At 34.8% G+C, this 18,249-nt stretch overlaps 3 protein-coding genes across 4 annotated transcripts; 2 read left to right on the top strand and 1 right to left on the bottom strand.

Moving 5' to 3' along the window:
- The first annotated feature begins 367 nt into the window (after positions 1-367).
- On the top strand, positions 368-6,409 carry LOC132188567 (uncharacterized). The gene is made up of 8 exons (XM_059603062.1): positions 368-720; positions 1,072-1,145; positions 1,491-1,571; positions 1,753-1,837; positions 2,137-2,234; positions 3,533-3,620; positions 4,250-4,604; positions 5,942-6,409. The coding sequence occupies exons 1-8, from the start codon at positions 454-456 to the stop codon at positions 6,193-6,195; spliced, it is 1,302 nt and encodes a 433-aa protein (XP_059459045.1). The 5' UTR covers positions 368-453; the 3' UTR covers positions 6,196-6,409.
- A 1,264-nt stretch (positions 6,410-7,673) lies between these two features.
- LOC132187644 (rhodanese-like domain-containing protein 4, chloroplastic) lies at positions 7,674-12,835 on the top strand. The gene is made up of 8 exons (XM_059602033.1): positions 7,674-8,482; positions 9,308-9,410; positions 9,527-9,613; positions 10,768-10,842; positions 10,972-11,046; positions 11,432-11,512; positions 11,633-11,863; positions 12,474-12,835. Exons 1-8 carry the CDS (start codon positions 7,842-7,844, stop codon positions 12,519-12,521), a joined length of 1,341 nt encoding a protein of 446 aa, XP_059458016.1. The 5' UTR covers positions 7,674-7,841; the 3' UTR covers positions 12,522-12,835.
- Positions 12,836-13,753: 918 nt separating this feature from the next.
- Positions 13,754-17,903, bottom strand: LOC132188583 (uncharacterized). Of its 2 annotated transcripts, none has more exons than XM_059603081.1 (10): positions 17,632-17,903; positions 17,119-17,231; positions 16,910-16,975; positions 16,589-16,694; positions 16,319-16,361; positions 15,911-15,983; positions 15,382-15,469; positions 14,512-14,568; positions 14,353-14,431; positions 13,754-14,043 (listed from the first exon to the last, which is right to left on the bottom strand). In XM_059603081.1, the coding sequence occupies exons 2-10, from the start codon at positions 17,187-17,189 to the stop codon at positions 14,030-14,032; spliced, it is 597 nt and encodes a 198-aa protein (XP_059459064.1). In that variant the 5' UTR covers positions 17,190-17,231; positions 17,632-17,903; the 3' UTR covers positions 13,754-14,029. The 2 variants fall into 2 exon arrangements, with proteins under 2 accessions (XP_059459064.1, XP_059459065.1); XM_059603082.1 differs by having other exon boundaries at positions 17,119-17,197.
- Between the last annotated feature and the right edge of the window lie 346 nt (positions 17,904-18,249).

The following is an 18,249-nucleotide window of genomic DNA, read 5'->3' as shown; positions in this document are numbered from 1 at the left end:
CCACGACCTCTGGCGGTGGTAAAGAATGAACTATTAGAAAGAATGAACTGTTAGAAAGAGACGTGAAAAAAAAAAAATTTAATTCAAAAAAATGGTTTACAATAAAAAAAAAATAATAATAATAATAAAAAAAAAAAAGTTCATTTTATAAAGATCAAAGAATGTTTTTCTTGTCAACAATTTTTTTTGGGCTCGACCATAATTTTCGGTCATACAAGAAGCAAAAAAAAATATATATATATATATATCAAGCAGAAGAAGAAAAATGCAAAATAAAAATAAAATAACAAAGAAAAAAAAAAGGAGAAGAAATGCATCTAAAACTTATAAATGGCAATCTGAATTGCTAAGCTTAAGTGAAGTTTTAAGTAGCTTTCCATTTCCTCATTTCTGTTATCCTTTCCATGCCAATAAGCTGAGACGTTCTGACTCGGAGCCCGGGGGAACAGCGAAATGGCCAAGAAGCGAGACCGCCGAGTCGCACCGAGTTCGACTGGTAAGGGCCGAGTCGAATCGTCCACTCAGCAAGACCAACCCGGCCACTCGGCCTCATCGGATCGCAGGCTCATCCTCATCTTCGTCGTCTTCTTCATCGTATCTCCCGCTATTTCCGTGCTCGTTTACCGTATAAAATACGCTTCGCCTACGAAACGTACGGAATCGTACGTATTTCAACGAGGCCTCGTTAAAGCCGACGTCGATTACCAAGAAATCCTCGCTGTAAGTACGGTACCAGAGACTAGCATGGTTTTGAAGCTGCATTACTCTGTTTGGTTGCTGAGAAAGTGTAGGAAAAGAAGAGAAACCAAAGTTTTGTTTTCACTAGCTGAGCCCTATTCTCTTTTTCTATGTCTATGCTCTGTTTGATTACTGAGAAAATGTAGGAAAAGAATAGGATTTTTTTTCTAGCGTAGTCGAACAGAGTGTATTAGGTTTTCAATTCTTATTTTCCTAGTTTTTCTCAGCAAGCCAACAAATGATAATATTCTGCTTTAGTGTAGGCGTGAAAGAGAGAAGTTTCAGATTCTTTAGCTTTTTTTAGTTGTATTTAATGTTATAAAAGAAATTCAGGAGAATTCAAAGGTCTCGGAAAATACGTCGCGCCAGCATTATACCTATCCTATACTGGCCTACATTACTCCATGGTATTTCTTATAGCTCTGTTTTGTCATTTTCAAAATTTGGATCATTTTGGGATGAAGCTATAAGTTATTCTTCAACAGTTCTGATTGAACCAAAATTGTTAGTATCACTGTTGAAGTTCTCCCATTTGACTGCTTATTAAAAAAAAAAAAACAAATTTTACATTTGACTGTTGTGTTATATTTTCTATGTTTAATTGAAGTACCATCAAAGCAGGAAGAAAATGAATGTTGTAGAGTTTGATTAAGGAAACTCTAATTCTTTGGATGAAATAGAAGAAAGGAGAGGTAGTTTTTGGTTTAAATATATAATGCACGCATTTTGAATTGTTTTTTGGATCTGGGCAGGAACTCCAGGGGCTATGAGTTAGCAAAAAGGTTTAATTCCAAGTTTACGCATATATCACCTGTCTGGTATGATCTGAAGAGGTAAGCTCCCAAATCCTAAATTTTGTAAAATGTGATGAAAGTGGATGGTTGTAGGTAAAGCCTGTAATATTCTAAATCCTCATGGATGTTTAAGATTTCCATGCTTTAGTAAACTTCGAGTAAGATCTACTTATTCTATCACATTGTTGTATCAATTTCTCTTCATTCTTTTTGTTGCCAGCCAAGGGACCGGCTTAATTCTTGAGGGAAAACATAATGCTGATATAGGATGGATCTTGGAGCTTAGAAAGTCAGGAAATGCTTGGGTATGAGAAAGGTCTTTGTCTTTCCAATTTGATTTCTATATGTTTCGGTTTAAGAGGCTTTTCATTTATTCAAGTTTTACCAACAACAAAGAATAAATGAATTTGATGAAGTTTGTTGAAAAGATGGGAGGGACTTCTTTAAGAGATTGTCAACCATGCAAAAAATGGAAGTGGTTGATCAGTCCTAAAATAACACATTCCATCATCTAAAATATAATTGAGCCACAGTTGTTGATGGTCTTTTGGTAACCTGGATAGGTCATTTAATGTTATTGATAATATATTCTTTGGATATATAGTTGTTACCCAGAGTTGTTCTGGAAGCATTTCCTGCAGAGTTTCTTACGAGGAAGAAGCAAAGGAACAAAGCTATTAACCTTATAGTAACAGAATGCAAGTAAGCTATCAACCTTCTATTCAATGTCCTTATGATAATTTATTCATTTGCTACATGTCAGAAAGGCATGCTTAGGTTCTTAATAATTTGTCTTATTGTTTAGTTCTCTGATTCAGCTTTATACTTACCAGATGCGAATTTACACTGTATGAACTGAATACTTGGGTCCTGAAGGATGAGAAGAATTTTGTGCTATCATGGCAGTGGGTTGGGTTCAGAACTATTCAACTGAATCCAATCTCGTTCTACGCATGTGTTTTTTTTTTTCCTTTTCTTTTTCTGGCTTGAGTCAATACATCCATTTAAGAAAATATTTTTCAAGAACTTAAGTCTACAAATACAAATAGAAAAAATATGGGGTTGGGGATTGTTGAATTTGGGTTAATGTCTATTGAAGCTTTGTCTTAATCAAAGCAGACACCAATAATGGATGGGTATTCATTGAGTCCAATTCCACTCTGCGCACATGTTTTTCTTTTTTCCTTTTCTGCCTTGAGTCAATGCATGCATTTAACAAAATGTATTTCAAGAAATTAAGTTTAGAAGTACATTTTGAAAAATGAAAAAGGGTGTTTTTTTTTGAGTTTCTATTTTGGCCTTATAATGCAAACCGAAATAATAGATTGGTATTCAAAAGTAGCTACAACCGAACATAATAAAACAAAAGCTAGGCATTTAAGTTTGGCTTTTAACTGAGTCTGTTTATGAGGTGCTATCTAGCAGGACTGCAGTAGTAGTCATTTACAAAACATAAGAACATGTCATTTTGGAGAGGTGCTTCTTGTGCTTACTTTCATGTCTATTGATGGAAATAATGGTGTGGTTAAGAGCTTTCCTTTGGTGCATCAAAAACTCTTTTCTATGCAAACTTTATGCTTGCTTGGATGATGGACTCATATCCCTCTACAGTAGATCATTACTGGACTTCATTGACCCAAGACACTCTTAATTTGGAATTCTTTTCTTCTTATTTATTTGATTTTGCTTTTGTTTCTGTTTTGTCATTGGTTCTCCTTACTTGATGACTTTTAATGTTTTTGGTGGCGTCCTTTTAGTGAATTATTTATCAAAAAAGAAAAAGAAAAGGGAGATCACTTACTGTGTAGGAATTTTAATGAAAGTTACTATCCTGCATTCTAATCCCGTGCAGAGTGTGTCAACATGATTGGCTTGTTCTAGGACAGGATGTCTTGTGTTGTTTATGCCTGTGATTAGATCCAGGATCCTTTTTTTTTCCCCCTTTTTTTTTAATAGTTATAAAATAACTTCTTTTTTTGTGGATTTTTCTTTATGATTAGGGAAATGGGATATGATGGTATTGTGCTGGAATCTTGGTCAAGATGGGCAGCTTATGGTATTTTGCATGATCCAAGCATGCGGAATTTGGTAAATATCAAACTTTTCTGTGTGCTAAAATACAATTATGTTATTTGGTTTCAGTTTCTTAAGCTAATATATATATATATATATATATATATATATAGTTGACATGATTAAGAAATGACATATTGCTTCGAGAGTTTTTGTGGCATTTTTTTGGATTGTCTCCTCTTTTTTTTTGGTTATTTTGTTATCCATGCGAAGAGAATTTAGTTTTGGGAGAGGTTTTAGTACATCTCTTTTTGTCATGGACCCATTATTTAGACCTTTCCCAATTTCAAGCATTTAAGATTTGGACTTTTCTGTCATATATATTTCTTTTCCACGTATTGGGATCTTTCTGTAACTTAAAGATATCAAATCATGATATCTGAAATATAAGCACATTATGGTTTCCAAAACAGAAGGATAAATGAAAAAAGATTTAACTTGTTAAGAATTCTCTGAATGTCAATTTGCCTGCTTCATAAATAGATTTGGAGTTCATTTCTTTCGTGTATTTGTGAGCATGTAGAAATTCTCAAATTACCCATCTCAGTTTTGTGGAACTTCAGCAGTAGTGTTTTCTAGAATATGAAATTATTTCATTTACTATTTGCTCATTACTGAGGAATCCTTCTTGTTTGCAAGCCTAGGCACTGCAGTTTATAGAACAGCTTGGACATGCACTGCATTCTGTGAGCTCAGCAAGGAATGATAAACAACAGTTACAGTTGGTCTATGTTATAGGTCCACCACATTCAGAGAAACTCCAGAAGCATGATTTTGGACCAGAAGATCTTCAGAGCTTGAGCGATGCTGTGGATGGATTCTCGTTAATGACCTATGACTTCTCAGGTCCTCAAAATCCAGGTCCCAGTGCACCCCTGAAGTGGATTCGTTCCACCCTGCAGCTGCTCCTTGGTACTGCTGGCAATAGTGCTCGAAGCCCGGCCCACAAGATATTTCTGGGCATCAATTTCTATGGAAATGACTTTGTACTAGCAGGAGGTATTTCTTTCTTGCATGCTTGCTTTCTTCTTCTCTTCGATGTACTATTTCTGTATGTTATGATGTTAGAGGAGCTACATATTTGCTGTCATCCCCTGTTTCTTTATTACTTTAAGAGGCTGAAATGTAGTGCAGTTAATATGATTTGAGTTCTTGCTATGATTTCAGTGACATCAGTAATGGGCATGCACTTCCACCCCTATCAGCGGCTTGTACTAGTTTTTTGCATCATATCTTGTGGATGCCCTTGGCCTATGTGGAGTACCCACTTTTACTCTCTGTTTTTATCCTAGGATGGGAGAGGGTTTCAAAAAATTGGGAGAACAGCGACATCTCATTTTTTTGTGACACAATTTATGCATAAAGCACCTATGTGTCGAGAGTGATCTTCCCAACATTGACAAATTTCTTTTTGGTAAGTTTATAAAATCAGCAAGAAACAATACAAAGGCACAAACTACCTTAATCATAAAAGCATTACCTAGAACCCCCTAGTTGGAAGAGAAACTAAGGCAAAGTCCTCTCTCCAACTCAGAGCTTAAGATTGATGCTATAAACTCTAACATACTCTTTGAAGTTGGGGCTGTAAATGAACCGAGCTGTTCATAAAGAGTTCGAGCTCACCTCATATAAGCTCCTCAAGCTCGGTTTGTTTAATAAACGAGTTGAGCTTGAATGTTAAACTCGGATAAATTCGGTTCAGCTCGGTCAACTCATATAAACTCCTCGAGCTCGGTTCGTTTAATAAATGAGTTGAGCTCGAATATTAAACTCGGATAAATTTGGCTCAGCTCGGTTTAAGCTCCTGAATAATGCTAGTGTTATTCATATACATATACTAAAATTTGCTAGTGTATACCGACATATAATATATATATAGTAATTTATGTAATTTTTTTAGTGTTCACCTTAGCAATTTTATGGAGTAGAATCAATGTAAATGCCCACTAAAAAAGAAAATTGGAATCTAACTTGAGCTCGAGCTCGGCTTGTTTAATCAAATGAGCCAAGATCTAATCGAGCTTGAACTTGGTTGATTTTTGTTGAGCCGAGTTTGAACTCAAGCCTACTTTTTTTTTTTTTTTTTTTTTTTTTTTGAGTCTAGCTCAAACATTCAATACTCAATTACAACCCTATTTGGAGTCATCCATTTTCTTGAGTTAACATGGGACTATGTATGGCATTGATTCTTTCCCTAACACAAGACATGATCTCTTGGGATACATTGTGGCTAGAACAATTGATTGATAATTATATGGAATCTGCTAAATTCTTTAATAGTTTCTCATTTGCAAAATAAGTGTCCTCCATCTCTTGACATGTTATTGAAACTTCAGGTTTGGGTGGTGGAGCTATTACTGGAAGGGATTACCTCTCATTGTTGGAGAAGCACAAGCCTGTTCTGCAGTGGGAAAAGAATAGTGCGGAGCATTTGTTCTTTTACTCTGACGGTAACGATATCAAGCATGCAGTTTTCTATCCATCATTGTTGTCGATTTCTGTGCGGCTTGAGGAAGCTCGTTCATGGGGATGTGGCATCTCAATCTGGGAAATTGGACAAGGTCTGGATTACTTTTTTGATCTTCTGTAAATAGGGCAAGTTGGTCCATCTTTTGACACTGTAGACACTTCAGATCATTAGTTTTCTTTTCGAGGAAATATCATTTGTATCTTCATGTGTCGAAACTGTAACAAAAAAAATTTCATCACTGCAGAATTAATTCAAAGAGTTCTTATAAGATCTAAAAAGTTGATATTTGATCTTATTGCAGTTACCTTCAATCCAAAGGCCATGTTTCTGTGAACTGTACAGTTGCTTGTGATTCAAAGCTAATTTTCTTTGATTTATGCCATAAATCCACTCTATTCTATTTGATGCGCTTGAGCCTGCACTTTTTATACAATTGAATGGCTTTGGCTACGGTAACGCCGAGTTAGAGATTCGACAATTGGTTGTCCTCCATTGTTTCCCAGAGTGCTTCTTGAGCACCCTCTGCAACTCACTTTTCATGAACTCAACAAAGCTTTGATTTTAAGCATCAGATGTATGGATACTTGCATTTGAAACAGTTATAGTAACACACGTTAACCTTCAAATGAAATGGTTTCATCTTGGTTTTTTATTGCACTTAACTATGGGTTCTAAAACGAAATCATCTTCTTTTTTTTTTTTTTCTTTTTTGTTTTCGAAGAACAAATTTTTCTTTTTCAGCTGAGCTTATTGTCTCATTATAAATTTGGAAGTAGCTGAACAGGTGTCGGTGAATCTTGTTATAAGTAAAGACACCATTTCCTTACCGTGCCAGACATGTAGGCCATCTTTGTTAATGGTTTTGTTCTCTTTCTCAAAGTAAAATACATTAACTAATTAATAACCTAAAATATAAAACACTTTTCCAAAAAAAAATATAAAAACCTAAAATATAAAACGCTCTTCAAAACATAAAAATTGCATTTATTTTTATGTTATATTAGAAGACTTTTTCAAATATATATATATATATATATATATATATATAACACATTAACAATTTAACATCAACAGCTTTCGCGCTAACACGCTTATCTATTACTTATTCGTTGCAACGATTTTTTAAAACTCAATTTGTTATTCATGTCAAGATTTTATAAGCGATTGTGAATAACATGACATAATTTCAACAATTAAATTTGAAATCAATGATTACAGTTTAATGAATTCTAAAGAAATCATAATCCAAACTGTAAACGTTGATAATCAAGATACATTGAGGAAGGTGTGATGAAACGAGAGCAGCTTAACCCGCATGGAGTTTCTCTTCATTTTTTTGGGTGTCCAGATTATAAGTAGTACGGTACTACAGAGTGTACTATATATATAGTTCTTGAGTTTCTAAAAGCTTCTTCAGGACATTTCTTAGCCACACAATCGGATGCAACGAAAAGCCATCCAACCATCCAACCATCCACAGCCCTCATGATCACCACCCTCTCATCCTCACTTCCCACGTGTCACGCAACCAGTGGAAGAAAGATCATCTACCATGCCATGTCAGCACCGCCCGCCACTCAAAATACAACCAGCCAAATTGCAGACGCTGAAGCTAAGGCTTGTCATCCTTTGCTCCCTCTCCACCCATCATCCTTGAAAGCAGAAAGAAACAAAATTCTGCACAAAACCCTCCATTTCTCATGGTGATTAAATCTTTCCCATCATTTCTTTGAGAGCCCTAGAAATTCTGTGACACAGAATATGCCATGGATGCCCTGAATGCAGCAAGCTTGACTCCCTTGTCTGTTCTTTGTGACAAAAAAAAAGAACCCAGAAAAATCACATCACTCCCTACCACTTTGCCACTTAAGTTCTCAAATTCTGCTACTTTTATCACTACTCCATCAACTTTACAAGAATGTTTATCAAGGGGTTTTCAAGGGGGTCTAGTTCTTTTATCTTCAGCTCTAAATGCTGGCGTTGCCAGAGCTTTGTCGTATGAGGAAGCACTTCAACAGACTGTCAATTCCATATCTGGGGACTTTGATGCAGGTGGGGTTCTTGATAGTGTTTTAAATTTTGGAACAGAGAATCCTGCAGTTATAGCGGGTGGCGCCGCCATTCTGGTGGTTCCGCTGGTATTATCTCAAGTTCTGAAGAATTCTAAGCCATGGGGCATTGAGTCTGCAAAAAGTGCTTATGCAAAATTAGGTGAAGATGCCAATGCTCAGTTGCTTGATATAAGAGCACCAGTGGAATTTCGGAAAGTAGGTAGCCCAGATATCCGGGATTTGAGGAAGAAACCGGTGTCTATTGCTTACAAAGGGGAAGATAAGCCGGGGTTCTTAAAGAAGCTTTCTTTAAAGTTCAAGGAACCAGAAAATACTACATTGTTCATTTTAGACAAGTAAGAATTTAAATTCTTATAGTGTCTTCCTTACCTTCTTTTATAAGTTTTATATATATAATTCCAGTTCGTTTGGAAAACTAAGAGAAAGATAAAAGAACTTGACCAGAAAAAGTTATACGTGCAGCTTTTAGATTGTTCCTTCTGAAACTTAGCATTCTTAATAGATAATTTAGTATCCCTTTAGCGTCAAGAGTACAAATATCGTGTATTTTTGGCTTGTTTATTCTATAATATTGAACGAGATTGAAAGGGAACCATACCTACTACCTGAACAAAAATCAACTTATTATGTAAATATTGTGAAGTGTTTTTATTTTTTATTTTTTTGGTATGTCGATTTCTTTCGAATAAATTAATCATGCACTAAGGTAATAGGTTCAACATCTACCTGATTTTTTTATATTTATGGATATTCCAAAACCCTCCTAAGTGAGGATTCCATGCTGTTCTTAACATATAATGGTTATCAGTTTCTCTCTCCTGTCTGGATGGGGAGCGCTTATAGAAGCAGGCAGGACTTATTAAAATAAAATTAGCCTAGAAATGGTGTAAACTTATATGACTGTGATATACTCTTGCCAGATCTTGCAGGTTCCAGAATTTAATTAGTGAATATATAAAAGTAGCGTATATATTTTATCTCAAAGGATTGTTGATATTGGGTCGATATCTGCAGCCTGCATCATGATCACTTTTTGACCAAGTGAGGCAGTTGATATAGGTTTGTGATTGTCTGGCGAACTAGGCAATGTCTGACTTGATCTTTGTTATTCTAAGAGCTAACGAATGGAACTGATGTTGCTGAATTTGTGATGAAGCCAGATTTGATGGAACTTCCGAACTGATTGCTGAGTTAGTCACTGTAAATGGATTCAAAGCTGCGTATGCAATAAAAGATGGTGCAGAAGGACCCCGAGGATGGATGGTCTTCCCTTCTTTCTTTAGCTGTTTACTTTGAATACATTGTTATTGACATCCAGATATTATGTTTGTCAGATACATTGTTATTTGGAAACTTTAACATGAGTTGTAAATTTGCAGAATAGTGGTCTTCCCTGGGTACCTCCAAGAAAAGCATTAAGTCTTGATCTTAGCGGTTTGACTGATGCTATTAATGACGCAGTTGGAGTATGTTTCTAAGCTTTTAGTAATTTGTTTACCATATTATTGAATTCGTTGCGTAATTGAAGATTTTTGCTCTACTTGAACTATTGGATGCCCATTTGTCCTTTATCTCTTGTAGCCTTTTTTTGTGGTTCCTTATCTATCTTAATTTCAAAACATTGATATTTTATTCTAGTTGATGTGTTGATCATAAATTTAATTTTGGATAGTGTAGAAAACCTTATACATATATGAAGTTAGTTGAAATTAGGTGGTTGATGTGTTGACTAGTCCTACTGAACATCAATATTTTTGTATCTGTCTCATTCAGAACATGGAAAGTAAGTTTCAATCAAGTTTTATTGTGTTGAGTTAATACTTTGCTCAAATGAAGGACAACTCTTTCTGGAGAAGTGCTACACATTCCAAATTTTCTTCTCAAAAGTTGGTTCCCAAATAATGTGTCACAATCTCATGAGATTTATTAATTATTATTTTGGAAAATGTGTCATCAACTCATAGGATGGTGACATATTATTTGGGAACCAACTTTTGGAACAAAAATTTGGGATGTTTAGCATTTCTCCTCTTTTTGTCCCACAATAAATGATGTGTTCTTTTTTTTTTAGTTTTCCGAGAATAGATAAAAATTAAAAGCATTTGTCCGTTAACTTCTCATATTATCCTTAAATTTGAACCCTCCTTTTTAAAATTTGAACTCATATTTTTTCAAATTTGAACTCATCTTTCTTGGTCGTTTAAAGTCATTTTAGGAAGTGCATTACAGTAAGATGCTTGCCATTTGATTTACTAGAAAATTTGGAGGATATAAAACAGTTTCTTTTACTTCAGTGGCTATATGAAATATTCTATTTCTGATAATTGTTGCAAGAATGACTTTGTTCTTCATGATGGGAATGATATTGTCACTTAGGTCTAAAATAAACGTTTTTTTAATTACTAGATAGTACATATATTTTAACATCATTATATATCATTTGGTAAATAGATTTGTTACCCTCGTAAAGTCATCTAATCAGGCGAAACAAAAGTGAAGATGCCGGTTTCAAGGGGCCAGCAGCAATCCCCTTGGCATATCTTTTCTTTGAAATGTTTTGCCCTTTCTCCATGCTTTCTAATTGAGCATTATAAGGTTTATGATGGCGATTAATGTGCAGGAGGATTCAGATGCTGTATCTCTTACCCTTGGGATTGCTGCAGCCACTGGAATAGGTTTATTGGCTTTTTCAGAGGTTGGGGTGATGACGCTTTGTTAATTGCTTTTTCTATTTTTTTTTTTCTCCGTATTTGATTTGACTTTCTATTTGACATGATTCTTGTTATGGGAGATGGCATTTTATGGTTTTGCTCTATCTTTTCAGATAGAAACAATACTCCAAGTGGTAGGCTCAGTCGCATTTGTTCAGTTTGCAAGTAAGAAACTCCTATTTGCCGAGGTGAGTTTCCAATACTTTCTGTACTTTAGATTGTTTGCTCATAAAATTTTATTGAAGGTACTTCTTGCTGTGAATTACATTCGTTTTCCCTTTGGAACTGCCATGCTTCAAGTTTTAGATGGCCAGCATTATTCCTTAGCATGTGTTTTATAGGTTACTTCAAATTATAATATCTTAATACTTGAATTTACATATGCCTCACTATGGTGGAATGCAGAGTTTGTCATATTTCAATTTGTTTGACTCATGCATCTTCCATTATTTGTTGATTTATCTGATGATAGATTGAGGCCATTGTGTGATGTAGAGTGACAGAGCTTTTGTATTAGTCACACCAAGTAATTCTTCTAGTTTGGATCTTTAGCTAAATTGCTTCCCATGACAGGATCGAAAGGAAACTCTCCAACAAGTGGACGAATTCTTGAACACAAAGGTTGCCCCTAAAGAGCTTGTCGATGAAATAAAGGTATATGAACTTCATGTAAAATCTTTCTATTCCTTTGCCTGAAAATTCAAATGGCAAATATTTTGCACTAAGAATTCATAATTACATCCTCTATTTATCTTGAATTGCCTGGAATTTTAGGAAATTGGAAAGGCTCTTCTACCATTACCTTTGACTAGCAAGGCTCTTCCTGCACCTGCTGAGGCAAGCCCAGAGCTCGCCACTGCTACTATACAAAAATCAGAAGCAGCTCCAGAGCCAAATGTAGAAATAGCTGAACAACCCAGTACTGAGATAAATTCAGTGCCTAAAACTGAAGATAAAGCAGAATCACTTCATGGATTTTCAAAATCACTTTCTCCATATCCATATGTAATTCTCTTTTTCACTACTTATGAATTCTATAATGTTTTTCTGCTCCACTCTTATGTGCTTGGAATTTGAAGCTCATGAACTACTCACTATATGTGTGTTTGTATGTATCTACTTATAGTTTCGTATTGATTTTTACATATGTAGCATATATAAATAAAAATAAAATTAAAATATCACAATAGGTCATTTAAGAGTATAAAAGTAGCATAACAGTTTGGAATCACAAAATATATATAAAGGGGAAAAAGGTAGATCAATCCATTCTTTTTTCCTTTTTAATCTTAGATGAAATTAGTTGTCTGTTCTTTGAACTTGGATCACTAGATTTAGCATACCAGAATGTGTTGTACTACTAATTGGGGGTGGGGGTTAAGGAATCCTGTTACTATGGTCTTAAAGTTCAAATATTTCCAAGCCCAGAGAGCCAAAAAAAAGAAGAAAGAATTGAGCATACAGTGTAAGTATATGTTCATGTTCTTCAAAGCTGTAATCTAACGGTCTAAATTTACCTGGAACAGACATGTTTTTATTGAGTTAATCCTGTGGAATATGCGGTGAACAAATTCTTGTCTCTTTTCATAGTTCTTATTTTTCTCTCTTGTTGCAGTATCCGGATTTGAAGCCTCCAACATCTCCTAGACCATCACAGCCCTAGAGTTGTAATTGCATATCCTAGAGTATTTCTAAAACAGGCAGCTGTTTGGCAAGGGATTTGCAGGTGAAATTTGCAAATTATGCTGGCCTTATATGAAAATTTTCAGCCTAGATGACATCTTGGACTGAATACAAACTTATGCTGTTATGACTTATAAAATAGAAGCCTGCCACGACCACTTTGTTTGTGTTTCTTATGCTATTTTATGTAATCATTGGGTCTCTTTTTGTATGAGATTTTAGTATTACCTCTATTTGGATTAGTCTAATAATATTTCTCTCAGAATTTGAGTAAGCAATAGAAGATGTTATATATGTCCCATGTGTACCTGGGTTTGTGAATCAAAGATGGGGGAGGAGGTAGAAACACTGGATTCTGTGCTCCTGAATATGCAATCTTGACTTGAAAATGCTATCTTGTTAGAATGGGAGTACAAAATTTTGTATTTGATTTTGAAATTTGATGCTCATTTTTTGAGTACTTATTCTAATTTTCCTAAAAGTGGCTTATCAATGGAAAACTTCGAGATTTCTGGCAGGTTAATATTGCATAAATGGAGCCAACGGCAGATTTGGCATACTTAATCATATGTTGGGAAAAAAGAAATTCCCTATTATTTCAAGCAGGATAACATAGTGCATGTTGATTCTGAATGATAGAAAATCAGACAGCTTTTTGAAGGCAAGGCTTAGGGTCTGGTTATGAAACATAAGCACAACTCTCTCAAAATCATTATCAAACAATTTCTCCTAAAAAAGACCTGTGACAGGCTATCGTATCTTTGTGCTGAACTATGTCCAAGGCATCATGGCTTTTATCGTTGAAGGGGATGCCTAGATCCTGACAATAACCATTTTGTGCTTGGAAGTTTGATATGGACACAACACAAACCCAACTTATAGCCAACTTCTTTCCTACGTGCCATCTAAAAAAAAAAAATATTTGAGAGAGGATTTTGAGATTCTAAAAATTTGGAAAAAAAAAACAATTTATTTGGTTTAAAATTCAAATTTTTTTTACACATAGAAGAGAAGTTGACTATGAGTTGAATTTGTGTTGTGTCCATATCAAACCTCTTGTGCTCATGCCTTGCCTGAGTATTTATTCCACATAATAGTGTTGGCTTCAAGTAGATGGGGCGCTAGAAAGTACACAAATCAATTTGAAAAATGTTGAGTCTCTTTGCTTTTGTCTACTGTTAACATAATTATAAATGACTGAACCCAGTTAGAAAAATGGCAATGACTTGATGTGGGAATTACCACAAAAAGAAACTTGGATCTTAGAATTATGGATTTCTTTTTCTTTCTTAAGCATTACATGACTGTTGCAGACGAAGACTGCATATAAGTATATATGGAACAAATTCCCAGAGGGCAGCAAAACATGGCATCTGAATGTTCCAAATCTCCTCTTTGCAACAACCACCACCACAACAAACAAACCCCAATATGAGGAGAGGATCATCGCCAAAACCGTCGAATTGTTGCACGATCATACCTCCATCATCAATATCTTGGAGCTGCACCAGACACACCACACAACTGTTTCAGAAAATTTTACCAAGAAAAAAGGGGGAAAATAACAAGAATTCTTTACAAATTGCAAAATCAAGACCTCCACAACCCAGCCAAAAAAAGAAGAATATTACATATCTATAAACACACAAAAAAATGGGATTATTCTATTCTCATATACTTCATAGTGAGTCATAATGTCCACGTTTTAACCTTGAAAATAGATCAATCATTAAATATGTGAGTCAAAATATCAAAACTGCAATCTCCAACTCATAAAGCAAATTTACAAATGTAGGTTTATGGTAGCCTACCTCCGCCAATTGTTGCTTCAGGCAACCGCTCAATTGAGTACTGGTGCTTGGTAATGTACATGATTGGTACACCAGGGATCTGCCAGTGAACAAGCAACCCTATAAATCAAAATCCATTTCCATGTACTAAAGTGCAAAGCCATTATTAATTTATCATACCTTTCGGATCCTTCGCTTCAAATCTCGATCACAAGTAGCAACAATGTAGCATTTATGCTGTTTCCAACAAAATAGATTGTCTATGTTACAAGAAAGAAATAGCACAAAATGCAACAAGCAAACTGGTAATTTACAAATGCATTCACCACAACAACACTGAAGTGCACATTTATATCATGAAATAGATAAACTTTGAGATGCCAGATTGCGTGAGATGCCAGTCATTGCTGTTTTGTGCATGAGATGTAAGTCCCTACTTGATCAAAGCCCTTCGTCTTGGGGTTCAGAATCACTTGTTCAGTGTACATTTAGGTAAAAGAATATTGGGGACAATTACATTTATTCAACACCTTTACTGTAATTTTCTATAGATGCACTGTGCTTCGAAAAATAGATCAACTTGTGTTTCAAATTACAATTCTCTAATTTTTAATAAGCCCTTCCAAGAGGAGCAATAAGATGTTTTGTTCACATTGTTGCCTCAGTAAAGCCTATGATAATTCACTTTTCGTTTTTTGTTATTTCTTTTGTATAGACATTACAAACATTTGCAGTCAAGGTTCTTTAGTTTACAAGAACTATCGTTCAAGAAGTTTTCATCTTGTATGCTACTTCTGAATAGTATACAACCCAATAGGAAGACAAATATATACATCAAATTTCACTATTAACGATAATGGATAACATACAGCATCACTGTCAAAAAGGAATTCGAAAAACCATGCATCTTATCATATGGATCACACATATATTTGGAGGATTTAAAAAATTCTGAGGAAATGATTAAGTTTTTGGGAAAATTTGAAAGCTATTACTACTAAATATGGGTAACACACAAGAACCTTCACATCAAATTAATTCAAGACATACCTCAGTAACTCTATCAACAATACAGTCATCCGCATAGGTCCCTTTATGAGTACAAATTAGTCTTTCAAAACGAGGATCCTTAGCAATCCTGTCAAAGAAGGAATGGGGAGGGAGTAATAATCATTAGCTGAACATCATTGATCATGAGCACGTACAAGGATATTCTAAAGATGAAATGCTAATAGAAGAATAACAGTATTGCACTAGTAGGCCCATGTGATGCATGCAAATGGCAGCAGAAAAAGGCAATGTTGAAAAATTTGATTGCACAGACCGTAGGATTAAAAACTAAGTTAATTTGTACTCTTTTCTTTTGGTTGAATAAATTTCATCATCTAAACAAAAGAAAAAAATCATTACTATAATGAAAATAATATAAGATCACAACTGATCCGATTCCTACAAACCACACTAACACATGCATCCAACAATCTCGAACCTCTTCAAACTAATATAGAAGAGAGGAATGTGAACAACAATCACAAAACTTCTTCGGAAACGTTTCAGAGTAAACATGGGAGGAGGATACCTCAAAGCAACTCGATATTTCTGACCTAGCTTCTCAAGCTCTGCCATCACACAATCAGTGATGCAAGGAGTGCCTTCAATCCAAAAGGCAAATGGAATCAGTAAAAACAGATGAAATAAAGAATGATTCTCATTTCATTACCTAAGAATTCTTATAGACATCCAAACGATCAAGAGAAATAATATCTTGAGAGATAATATTAGAAGAAACTAACACAACGCCAAATGTTTGCCAATAAGACATAGCACTCGACACCGTTAAAAACCCGCATTCACAACCATGTTGAACTTAGGGTAACTAATCAACACAGCAAAATTCTTACATCAATTGCCAAAACCAAAGGAATGACTAACAAGAAGCAGTGCATGATTCATACAAAATTGAATAAACCAGTGATTCCAAACTCACATTTTGCATATAAGCAGTCCATCATTCCCTTCTCCAGGTCCAACTACACAACAACGGAAGAAATTGCATAAGTTCAGATTAAAAGACAAAAGTTACAGAGTTGAAGTAGGCAGAGGAGTGAACTCTAAAATTGAAAAGTAGTTGAATTTCATTCTATGAATTTCTAATCCAACAGTAAAATTTTCTCAAACTCTGCATTTTTCAACCAAACCCATTTAATTTATAATCAAACCTAACAAAATAAAAACAAGAACACTACAAATCACTCACTTTATTCTGTATAGAGAAATTGATGAAGTTGGTATCTATTAGAACCCGATACGGCGGTCCCAAAGAGGTGTTGTAATTGAAGAAAAGCGCCGATGAAACCTTCGGCCTAAATCACACAAAATCAAAAAAGGTAAATAAAATAATAAACAGGACAAATCACATTCGCAAGTAAAAAATTTTACTTTGCGAGGTCCTTTGTGTGCATTTTGGGTTCCAGCAGGTTTTGTTTGCTGGACTGATTATATTCTTTGTTTGGTTGGTATAAAATATTTCATTCATTAAAAAAAAAATCATAATCACAATTAATACAATAAAGCTTACACATTTCTTGGGAGCTTTTTTTCGTTGTCTTCTTTCTTTTTTGGGTCCAGAACCTGTTGTTTGTAACTGAATCCAGTACATGAAACAAGAATTACTGAAAATTAGAGAAAATCATAAAACTTTATAAAAGAAATAGATGCAGAGGAAATATGTATGTGTGTATATATATATATATATATATATATATATATATATATAAAATTACTTACTTTTTAATGGCTTTTTGGGTGACAATCTTTTTCATGACTGCAAATTTACGGCCTTTCTTCGCTTTCCCCATCTCTTTGACTGAATATCAAAACAAGCTAAGACAACGTTATTCCTGCACCGAAGAAGAGAGTCCCAGAACCCGTTTAGTGATTCAGACTGATTGGCGCACTAGAAAGGAATGGAAACCTATTCTCTCGCAAAGCACTTGGTATAGAGAGATGACCATACATTTAATTCAACAAATACATAATAATAACAATAATAATATCCATTGAAAGCTGGAAAGAAAAACTCACAAAAGTTAAAAATAAGAAAACACTTATCGGTGGTACGAACTACGAACTAAAAGCAATTTTTGTTTCTCTTTGGCAATAGTAAAATCATTGGAGCAAAAAACACATCGAACTAAATAAAATCATACAAAGACCAAACTTCATTCACAGAGACCATTAATAACCCCAAGAGTTGTGGACTTTGACGCAAGATATATAACAGAGAGAAACAGATAAAACCTGTGCGTTTCGTCGTCACTGGGAGAGAGGGAAGATGGCTTTTGACAGTGGGTTGGGGTTTTGAAATTTGGGGATTTTGACGGTGGGTAGCTCGTCGCCGGAGATGTAGGTGGCTCGTCGTCAGCGGTGCTTGCCGTTCGTGGTTTCCGGTGGCCGGCCGTCGGTGAGGAGAGAGGGAAGAGGAAAGAGAGAGAGATTTGACTGAATATGTGGGAAGAGAGTGTTTGAGAGAGAGTCGCGACTCATCAAGCTCGCATTTTCTAACCTAAAAGGTTACAATTTTTATTTTTATTTTTTAAAGTAAAAAATAAAAAATTCACGTGAATAGGGTTTGCCTTAGTGTTAAAAATGCAATTCCCGTGAATAAGGTTTGGTGTTACAGTAATATACACATATATACCTAAAAAAAAAAAAATTTAAAAAAAAAAAGAAAAAAAAAAGAGAGAGATATTAGGGTCAAATGAAAATATATATATATATATAGATACTTAACATTTTTCTAGAAAAAAAAAAAATGTATACATGAGATATGAATAGAAAATGTGATTTTGTAAGTATCATATATATATATATATATATGAAAGCCGAATCATCTTCAGAAGTACCTTAAATTGCGAC

This window comes from Corylus avellana, chromosome ca7 (assembly GCF_901000735.1).
Source record: "Corylus avellana chromosome ca7, CavTom2PMs-1.0".
NCBI lineage: Eukaryota > Viridiplantae > Streptophyta > Magnoliopsida > Fagales > Betulaceae > Corylus > Corylus avellana.
This window is presented reverse-complemented; position numbering and strand designations above follow the sequence as displayed.

What these genes read in the sequence shown, in the direction of transcription:
- LOC132188567 (XM_059603062.1), top strand. Translation starts at nt 454, where the DNA reads ATGGCCAAGAAGCGAGACCGCCGAGTCGCACCGAGTTCGACTGGTAAG. An exon ending in GAAAGTCAGGAAATGCTTGG is followed by an intron (nt 1,838 to 2,136) that starts GTATGAGAAAGG and finishes TTGGATATATAG; the next exon opens with TTGTTACCCAGAGTTGTTCT. An exon ending in TGACTTTGTACTAGCAGGAG is followed by an intron (nt 4,605 to 5,941) that starts GTATTTCTTTCT and finishes TTGAAACTTCAG; the next exon opens with GTTTGGGTGGTGGAGCTATT.
- LOC132187644 (XM_059602033.1), top strand. Translation starts at nt 7,842, where the DNA reads ATGGATGCCCTGAATGCAGCAAGCTTGACTCCCTTGTCTGTTCTTTGT. An exon ending in CTATTAATGACGCAGTTGGA is followed by an intron (nt 9,614 to 10,767) that starts GTATGTTTCTAA and finishes ATTAATGTGCAG; the next exon opens with GAGGATTCAGATGCTGTATC. An exon ending in AGCTTGTCGATGAAATAAAG is followed by an intron (nt 11,513 to 11,632) that starts GTATATGAACTT and finishes CTGGAATTTTAG; the next exon opens with GAAATTGGAAAGGCTCTTCT.
- LOC132188583 (XM_059603081.1), bottom strand. Translation starts at nt 17,189, where the DNA reads ATGGGGAAAGCGAAGAAAGGCCGTAAATTTGCAGTCATGAAAAAGATT. An exon ending in AAAAAGCTCCCAAGAAATGT is followed by an intron (nt 16,695 to 16,909) that starts GTAAGCTTTATT and finishes TGTGTGATTTAG; the next exon opens with GCCGAAGGTTTCATCGGCGC. An exon ending in AAATATCGAGTTGCTTTGAG is followed by an intron (nt 15,470 to 15,910) that starts GTATCCTCCTCC and finishes CTTCTTTGACAG; the next exon opens with GATTGCTAAGGATCCTCGTT.